Source organism: Rhinopithecus bieti, unplaced genomic scaffold (genome assembly GCF_001698545.2).
Source record: "Rhinopithecus bieti isolate Rb0 unplaced genomic scaffold, ASM169854v2 scaffold_44965, whole genome shotgun sequence".
Taxonomy (NCBI): Eukaryota; Metazoa; Chordata; class Mammalia; order Primates; family Cercopithecidae; genus Rhinopithecus; species Rhinopithecus bieti.
In genome coordinates, this window is record NW_016818013.1 from 332643 (window position 1) to 342152 (window position 9510).

The following is a 9510-nucleotide window of genomic DNA, read 5'->3' on the forward strand; positions in this document are numbered from 1 at the left end:
CCTCACTCCCACCTGCCCCACGCTACCCTCCAGCTCTTGAGCCCACCCTTCCAGCCATGTTCTCAGAATCCTACATTAGAACCCCCAGCCCTCTCTCATCTGTGGGGGTCCTCTCACCTCCATCGGGGAGAACGACTGTCTGGGATTCATAGGTGACATAGGTGTGAAGGATATCAGGATGAGTGGAGACTTCACACTGGCCCCAACTTCATGTCCTAATGATTCACTCTGGAGCCCCCAAGCACCAGTTCATTCCCTGGAGGCCCTGGGCTCACCAGTGCTGTGCATCCTTGGGGGCCTAACCCCTGCAGGACTGTAATCCCACAGTCTGCATCACGCTGGCCATGGATGACGACACTATTCATACACTTCGGCGTTCCCTGTCCCACAATAGCTCCTGGGATCTACCAGCCCCACTCAGCCTCGCTGGCGACTGCTTCTCCTCTGGGTTCAGACCTCATCCCCAGACCCTAACGCTCACCTCTCCCACCCTCTCCCTCCCTGACTGTGCTTCCTCCACAGGGAGCATCAGGTTTTGATGGCCTCCATGATCCCCCAGAGAAGGGGTGTGGCTTGAGTGTCTTCCTCTGTGCTCCCCAGGGAGCAGCAGCATCAGAGTGCTCCCAGGGTGCCAAAGGGACACACTGGACCAACTGGAGACCCTGGGCCCCCTGGACTCACAGGCAGGGAGATGACAAGAGAGGGATCTGTGCCTGGACACTCTAGGGATGAAGGCACACGGGGTCAGGGTGGGCATGGGGGTGCCTGCAGCCAGTCAGTTAAAGATGGCTATGTATTCATTATGCTCCTTTCTCTGTATACGGCACCTCCTGGCTGCCGATGGATTGAGGCGGGTATAGAAGTCAAGGAAAAGCCACTGTCGTGAAGACTTGGATGGAGACAGGCACAGAGTGTCTACAGGTCCAAGCAGAGTGAACATGCGTCCAAACTGAGCAGCGGCAGCCCCTAGAAGGGAGACACCAACAGCAGTGAGACCTGTGGTCTCCAGAGCTGACTTCTCCTGCACTTGACACATGCAGGCACTGTGCGGGACCTCCTCTCCATCCTGTGAGGTGGGTGTAGCTGGTCTTATTTTGCAGGTGAGGCTTTGCAGATGCACAAGCAGGCCAAGTCATCAGAGGGCCATCAAATGACAGGGCAGGGGCTGAGCCACATTTGTTGGGCTGCAGAATTACTGCTCCCAACCTCCTGCCCCACAGCTGCCTGGGCAGGATGAGCCCTGGAGCAGCAGGAGAAAGGGGTATGCAGGGGAGTTGGGTGCTGCACCGCGTGGGCAAAGGGCTGGAGACCTGTGGGGAAACTGGTCCTGGTGAAGCAAGAGTGGGTGCTGGGGCAGATGGAGCTGAGGTTAGCAGGTGGGCAGCAACTGGATCACAGTGACCCTGAAGGACTTGACAGAGTTGCAGGCATAGGGACGTCGGATCCCAGCACTAGAGTTGGAGAAAATTCACTCTTAGGAAGAGGGAGCCTGGGTGTGCTGGCTCCTTCCTCACCCCAAGGAGGAAGCTGAGTTCCCCTGCCCAGCACCTGCCCCATTCTCCTGACTCTGTCCACCTCTTTCTCTAGGGTCTCCCTGAATCTCAGGGTCTCAATGGATTTTCTGACCCCAAAGGGCCCCTGGTGAGTTGTCACCTGAGCTCTGACCCACCCCTGAGTCCTTCCCTGCCCTCCTTCCAGCCCAGAGTTCACCTGACATCTGGACTCCTTCCAGGGCACCCTGGGAATGACAAGCTGCGGGACACCCGGGCCAGAGAGGAGAGGTGGTGAGGGATACCCCTGGCCACCAATTCTCAGGGGGGCCATCAAATTCCAAAGCTGTCTGGAAGGACCACGGAGACATTCTCTGGGCAGAACAGAGCCTGTCCTAATGCTGCCCACACCCATGGGCCAGGGCTCAGTGTGACCCTGTTCCTCCTCTGGAGCCCAGGCATCTACCCCACAGCACCCACTGCATGCTCCCCTTTTCCTCTCAGTGTTTCCAAGGGGAGAGCAGCCCCCATGGCCCCCCATAAGTGGTGGGACCTCAGCTAGGTCTCTCCCCAGGAGGGAACGGCTCCCAGACCCTGGAGTTAAGTCTGTCTGGCTCTCTTCTCTCAGTCACACAGCCCTGCCCCTGGCTCGCATGTCTGGAACAGGTAGCTAGGCCCAGAAATCTCTCTGTTTAATTTGGCAGCACGGATAGCTGTGGCTCCTCACCTCTCCTTTTCCTTTAGGGTGACCATGGGATTCAAGGGAAGGATGTTCCTGGTCTGAGGGGCTTCCCAGGAGAGAAAGGCCTCCTAGGCCCTGCTGTGAGTGTGACTCCTAGAGCCCTGCTTGGACCAAGCACCAAGCGACCTGACCCCTTCCCGGACCTTGACCCTGCTCCTTGCCACTCCCACTCCCCACTCCCATCTCTCCTATCTCCTCTCACCAGCCCTCACCCTTCTCTTTTCTGTAAAGCTCCACCTTCCCCAAATCTCTGCTTCAGGGCGTGGACCCAGCTTGAAGGGGAATGAGGTCTAGTTGGCCCCCTTACCCTGCAGGGAGCCTGGGGTTCCTGGGGAGTGGGAGGAGGGAACCAGGAAAAGGGGTGTTGAGGCAGGGTGGAGGTGGCATCCGGATCTAGGCAGGTGCTGTGGGACTGGGCAGAGGGAATCAAGAGTCAGCCAGAATGCAGCTGATTTGAGGCTTTTCTCCTGGGAATTGTGCTCTGAGGGTCCCGGTATGAGTGGGCTTGGGTCTCCCTTCCTAGGGGTCTGACTCATCTCAGCTCTCAGGGTTTCCCCCTAGGGACTGAGGTGCAGCAGGATCAAGGGACCCATTGTCCCCCACCAGGGTGCTCCGGCCCTCAGGAACCCCTTGGATCAACAGAAGAAACAGGTGTCCCAGTGAGAGCGGGGATCCTGGGGAGGGGTTCTTGGGGAGGGGTCTGTGGGCCGAGGGGTGATGGGCTATGAAGGGTTTCCTGCGGGTATTTGAGGGTGAGGGTCACCTCCAGGCCATGACTCCTCCTTCCCTGCCCCACAGGGTGGAAAGGGCCCCATTTGTCTGCCTGGCTGTGATAGGGTGCAGAGTCATTTGTGACTTCCCAGTCCTGCTGGGCCTCCAGGTGTGGCTGGAGAAGACGGAGACCAAGAGAAGAACCCCAGAGAACCCAGCCAATCTTCTCTCCACATGAGAGGGCCGAGGTGGGCTTGACCCCTGAGCTCTATCATTTCCTCCCTCTAATATCTCCTTTGCCTTCTCCTCCAGGGTGAGGTGCGGGAACCCCAGAAAGAAGGGCACCAAAGGGAACAAGTGTCCATGACCTTGACGCCCTGGCCTTTAACCTCATTCCCTCCTGGTCCCTCCCTGCCTTGGTGTTTCTGACTTTCCTCTCTCCCCCAGGGCTCTCCTGGACCCCCTGGACTCACTGGTCTATGGAACAGCCTGGAACAGTGGTGAGTGAACCCTTGGGCCCCACCCGAGGCCCTGGCAGCCTCTGCTCTGCCTTCAGTTCTCCTCTGCCCCTGAGGCTGGGTTTGGGAGTGGGGGCTCTGGACCTGGTACCCAGCTCTGTAGGGGTTTGTGAATAGAGAACGCCTGACCCATGACCCATGTCTATCTATGTCCTTGTCCCTGCTTCCCTCCTTCCCCAGGGAGCAGATTGGGAGCCCGGACCTCAGGGACACCAGGGACACTTTGGAGCCAGAGTGTGGGGAGCCAAAGTCAATAAAGGAACAAGAGGATTCACGGACCTACAGGTGAGTTGCGACTGGCAACAGGCTGAGAGGCAGGGTCAGGATGAGGTGCTGTGTGTCCCAGACCCTGCTAGCAACATGCTTTGAGGACTGGGTCAGTGGGAGCAGAAGCCTGGGGGCCGTGTGGGGTCTGAGTGGAGGGGCTGTGGGATCCATCAGTCTAGGGCTGTGTTTTGGGTGGGCGGTCACGTGGGTCCATGCTTTCTGCACCTGCATATGTGTGCCATGCCCCTCTGGGGAGAAAGGAGAAACAGGAGATGTGGGTCCTATGGTGAATGTGACCCCTACTGTCCCCAGACCCCAAATGGCCACCCCCGCCTGGCCAGTCCCCACCCTACTGCTGCCTCCCTGGCCTGACTGCTCTTCCTCCATCTACACTCCTTCATCGTGCCATTTAATGTCCCTTCCCCAGCTCTGGTGTATCTGTTCCCCTGCAAGGACTACCTGGACCCAGTGGCACTGATATGAGTCATCCCAGCCCCTGCCCCTTCAGATCAACGTGTCTGATCCTCTGCCCCCCTTTCCCCAGATCATAAACTCTTCACCCCTGAGAAGCCCCTTCCCCTGGGAGGCCTCTACTGTCCCACTGCCATGACCTTGGGGCGCTCATCGGGGCCTCTGCCCCTGCAATAACCCCACCTCCCAAAGCAATGACACCTATTTCTCTTCCTCTTTCAGGATCCACAGGGTCCCCTGACAGGTGTTGGGGACCTGGGTCCTCCTGGAGAGAAGGTAATTGGGAAAGGGGTAAAGGGGATGAAAGGACCAGTCTTGTGCATGAGGAATGAGAGTTGGATTTCTGCCAATTTTTGTTGAGGAGACAAAAGAGAATAAACCGTGGAGAATACCAGGATTTTGTGAGGGGGAAATGAAGTTTTTGACCCCAATCTCTTTGCTACTGGAGCCAGGAGAGACAGGATCTCCAGGAATCCAGGGTGAGCCAGGTGTCAGGTGAGTGACAGCTCCAGGGCCCTGCTTCAGCTTCAGAATTCCCTTCACCCCCCTCAGCTGCACCCCCTCTTTTCCTGTGACTTCCTTAAGTTGGAGCTCCTCTGCGGCCAGGAGTCTCCACTCCCGACCATCTTCTGAACGAGCCTTTCCACCCTGTCCTTGAAGGGAAAGGGACCAGGGACTCCCCTTATAGGCTAGACTTTGTGTGTCCCACTGTCCTCGAGGGCAATAGGGAGTGGCTAAAGGTGTCTTGGAAGCAGGGGCTGCATCTCTGTTCTTCAAGACCCTCTGTGCTCTCCACTTGTTCTGCAGGGTACACACGGGGAGTGTGAGGGGAAAGGAGAGTCAGGGCGGCCAAGTTTCTGGGAATATGGGTGTCTGTGAGTGAGGATCTTGGAGTGTGGGGAGACTGGGAGTGGGGGGATGCCTGGGAGGGAGGCTCTGGGAATGGGGTGTCCTGGGAGGATGCATGGGATCTGGAGTCCAGAGAGAAAGTGAGAGAAACCCTGTGGCTAATACTGTAAGGCATTAGACAGCATGCAGTGCTCAAGGTGGGGATGGGGATGCAGAGACCCTCTTCCTAAGGAGGTGCCGACATATGAACCTGTAGAGAGGAAGAGGGTCTCATGTGCCTGTGGGAGTCTGTGTTGGGTGGGCTCACAGGGCTGTGACCCTGACTCTTGTTCTCCCTCTGGATTAGGGTCTTGGTTTTCCTGGAGACCCTGGCCTCCCGGAAGAAGGTAGTTCATGTGAGTCTTACCCATGGAGGGGAAGGGATGAAGAGGTTGGGGCTTCCATGGGGGGCCTCTGTGCAACTGATGGGCTTGGATGTTGGGAAGCTGGAGATATGGCAGGGCAAGCAGGGGGATGCAAGGTTTAGCTGTTTTAGGGGTGATGCCAGCCAAGTCTGGCCTTGCTTCATCCCTGCAGGATCAGGACAGTGTTAAGGGTGACTACGGCAAGGATGGTGAGCCAAGACAGCCTGTGAGTGACCAATGACCCTGCCACCCCCATTGAGCTCCAGCCTTCAGTCCATTACCCCTCTCTTCTGTGCCCCACTCCTGAGGGGTCCCTTGGCTGGAGGCCAACACTCACCCACCCCCAATTCCTCTTGTTCTGTGGATCCTCTGGTCCCACTGGGGAGAATGGACTACCTGGACCACATGGAAAGTAGAAGACCCTGGGACCTTGGGAAGCAGTCCCTGGGAAATGTGGGTAGAGGCTGGGTGGTGACAGGTGGCACTGACAGGGAGATGCCTGGTGTCTGTGCTGTCCCTGGATGTGGTGTGTTGCATGAGCACCTGGGTTTATGAGTGTGTTGTGTCTTGGGTATGTTGCTCCTGGGTTTTGGTGTGCATGTTCTCACCAGGGCTGGTTACATGTACTGGCCAATCAGAATGGACACTGGAGGAGGGGTTGGCTGGCTTTTCTGCTGGGCCAGGGGTTAACCTGGGCCACCAGGTGTAGTGTGGGCAAGGGGTTCTTCCCCAGGCATCCATGCTTCTCAGTATTTTCACAGCAGACACAGCTCCATCTGTTCTGAACTCACACTCTGCTTCTGTGCCTGTGTGTGCAGTGTGTGCATGCAGTGTGTGTACATATGTGTGCATGCAGTGTGCACGTGCAGGGTGTGCATGTGTGTGTGTGCAGTATGTGTGCAGCGTGTGTGCATGTGTGTGTGTGTAGCACATGAAGGGGAAGAGTGGAGCCTCGCTGTCCAGGACCTCATATCTTCTCCCTTCCTGCCCCATCTGCAGGGTCAGCTAGGGATAGTCATGACTCTAACCAAGAGTCATTTAGGACACAGGAAGATACCGAATGAGGAAACTCTCCCCAGTCCTGAACTCATCCACAAATTAGAATACATAGGTCCAGCCCAGGTGCAGTGGCTGAAGCCTGCAATCCTCCCGCTTCCTGCTTCGGGAGACCAAGGCAAGAGGATCTCTTAAAGTGTGAGTTGGAGGCCAGCTTGGGTGACACAACCAGGAAAAGCAAGTGACCACCAGGTGGCACCGGAGACCCGGAGAGCTGGGCCCAAGTTCCCTGGGAGGGATCTGCACCCAGCCTGGGATGGCGCATGGGTACCTCACGGGACACCCGGCCTCATCCTGGTAGCCCCGTGCTTGCATTTCCTGGCCCTGGGGTGTCCTCGCTGACCGCACATGTGTGTAGAAACCATTCCTCATCTCCCAAGAGGGATTTGGAACAATTCTCACCTGACCTAATGAGGGATGGCACCCAGGCTCAGGGTCCCCTTTTTGTCCTCAGAGCATGACTAGGCCCGTGGCTGTTGCTCATTGTCCAAGAGCATGGGAGGTTGCCTGTGGCGAGGCCCTAGAGGACCCTCCTGTGCTACCTGGGACCAGGAGGCCCAGCTGCCTTCTCCTAGTACCTCTCACGTCTAGGGGACTGTGCAGGAAATGGGTGCAGAGGCCATTGCGGTGGCTGCTCCTGGGGTCCCAGCAGCTCTGGCCAAGGCGGGAGGAGCCGGGGAGCCCAGGAGGCTGAGGCCCCTGTCCTACCACTCTGGTCATGCTGCAGTCTCTGTCACCACCACAAACTGCAGTGAGGTGAGCCACTGGGCTGCAGGCTCTAGCCTCCAGTGTGTGACAGGTGCCTCCCCTTTCTGACTCCTCCTGTAGCGGGACACAGAGAAGCTCTGCTCATGGCCGCCTCCTACCACTCTGACCACTCTGCAGTCTTGGTGGCCACCACTAACCACAGGGAGCCTGGCCAGGGGCTGCAAGTTGCAGCCTCCACCCACTCCTCTAAGTCAGGCATGGAGCAACAGTGAAGCAGTGGCAGAAGAGGCTGGAATGGCAGAACACACCCTCAACGTGCATTATATATAGAGGTTACAGAAATGAGGTCCTGGACTTTGTGTTCTGATTGGATGGGGGAAAACCTCTAGGCCTACTCTGATTGGACTTTATCTTCATATCCTGATTGGTTATCCTAAGAGTTGCTCTCATCTAATCTTCTTTATAAGTGGTCATCTTTGTAAGTTCATGCCCATTGGGAGTTAGTGAAGTTGTGAATGATTACATTTAAACTTATCCTGTAATTTTAGTCTGACTTATTAATTCCACCTATCTGCTTAAGCAAATTATTCTCTATAATGATGACCCAAGCAAATTCCTGTCCCAAGATGGTATCAAGATGATACCCCAAGTTCCTCTCCAGAATGGTATCTGGATATATGTGGAGGGAAATATTTTTTCTAGGCCTGTATTAAATATGGCACTAAAGCTTAGTGGCTTAAAACAATACACTCTTATTATCTCACAGCTTCTGTGAATAAGTAGTTCAGGAGAATGTAGTTGGGTGATTCGTCCAAGAGTCTCAAAAGGTTGCAGTCAATCTGTTGGTGAGAATTGTAGTTACTTGAAGACTTGGCTAGAGTTAAAGAATTTGTATCAAAGATGGCTTATTCATGGCCATTGGATGGAAGCCTCAGTTTCAGAATGGCTCTTGGAAATAGGTCTTTTTACTTGCCACGTAGACCTCTCCATAGGCTGACTGAATGTCCTCCAATGTGTCATCTGGCTTTCTCCAGTGCAAAAGATCCAAGAAGAGAGTATGAAGGAACACGTAATGCTCTTTATAATTTTGTCACAGACCGTCACTTTTGCCATACTGTATTGTTTGGAAGTTAGTCACTAAGTCTAGCCCACACTCAAAAGAATGAGAATTAACCTCCACCTTTGGAAGAGAGTCTACTCAAAGCACTTGTGGACATGTTTTGAAACCACAAAGGGGTATGTCTGCCGGTCTCCAAGATGGCCCCCAGTGATTCTCATCAACTATTATTAATACTTTCGTATAGTCCCTTCCCACAAGAAAAAAGGGTTGATCTGTTTAATTAGTATGATTTTGTTGAAATGACAGAGTCTGACTTCCAAGTTTAGGTCATAAGAAGAATTTTGACTTCTGCCTTGTTCTCTGTTGGATCAATATCCCTAGGGGAAGCTAGATGCAATGTCATGAAACCATTCAAACAGTCCCATGGAACAATCCATCTAGCAAGGAACTGATGTCTCCTAGCAATAGCTGGCATTAACTTACAGGCCGTATGAGTGGGTCATCTTAGAGTTGGATTCTTCAGTCCAAATCAAGTCTTCAGATAACTGTAGCCCTGGCTGACATCTTGATTACATCCTCAAGAGAGACCCTGAGCCACAATCACTCAGTTAAGCCACCGAGTTCTTTTTGCCAAGAACTTTTTTTTTACCAAGTTCTTTTTGCCACCAACTTTATTGAGGTATAATTGACAGTTACAATTGTATATATTTAAGGAATACAACTTGATGATTTGATATACGCATACATTGTGAAATAATCGTGACAATTAGGTTAACATATTCATTACTTCACATAATTACCATTTTCGTGCGTGTGTGTGTGTGTGTGTAGTGAAAACACTTAAGATCTATCCTCCTAGCAAATTTCAAGTGTACAATATACTGTTGTTAACTACGGTCATATTATTGTATACTATGTCTCCAGAAGTTATCCACCTTGTGTAACTGAGATGCTGTACCCTTGACCAATGTCTCCCCATTTTCTTCTCCCTCCAGCCCCTGGTAACTACCCTTCTACTTTCCAGTTCTATAAATTTAGATTCCATATATAAGTCAAATTTTTGACCCTTGGAAGCTGGATGAGATAATAAATATTTATTGTTATTTTCAGCCTCTATGATTTTAAGTAATTTGTTATGCAGTAATAGAAGTGGCTACATAAAGCTATGGCACTGGTTAACTTATTTATTCAGTAAATATTTGCTGAGAGCAGACTAAGTGCCAGGATCAATTTT

The 9510-nt window shown here is 53.5% G+C and overlaps 1 protein-coding gene across 2 annotated transcripts; it reads left to right on the forward strand.

Annotated features, from left to right (window-relative positions):
* The first annotated feature begins 778 nt into the window (after positions 1–778).
* On the forward strand, positions 779–9281 carry LOC108518269 (collagen alpha-2(XI) chain-like). 2 transcript variants are annotated; one of them, XM_017856531.1, is made up of 14 exons: positions 779–1073; positions 1588–1641; positions 1733–1784; positions 2235–2312; positions 2794–2883; positions 3031–3191; positions 3391–3443; positions 3642–3746; positions 4422–4475; positions 4561–4694; positions 5395–5443; positions 5625–5678; positions 6452–6646; positions 7337–9281. In XM_017856531.1, exons 7-13 carry the CDS (start codon positions 3423–3425, stop codon positions 6641–6643), a joined length of 609 nt encoding a protein of 202 aa, XP_017712020.1. In that variant the 5' UTR covers positions 779–1073; positions 1588–1641; positions 1733–1784; positions 2235–2312; positions 2794–2883; positions 3031–3191; positions 3391–3422; the 3' UTR covers positions 6644–6646; positions 7337–9281. The 2 variants fall into 2 exon arrangements, with proteins under 2 accessions (XP_017712020.1, XP_017712021.1); XM_017856532.1 differs by lacking the exons at positions 779–1073; positions 1588–1641; positions 1733–1784; positions 2235–2312 and having other exon boundaries at positions 2824–2891.
* The last annotated feature ends 229 nt before the right edge of the window (positions 9282–9510 follow it).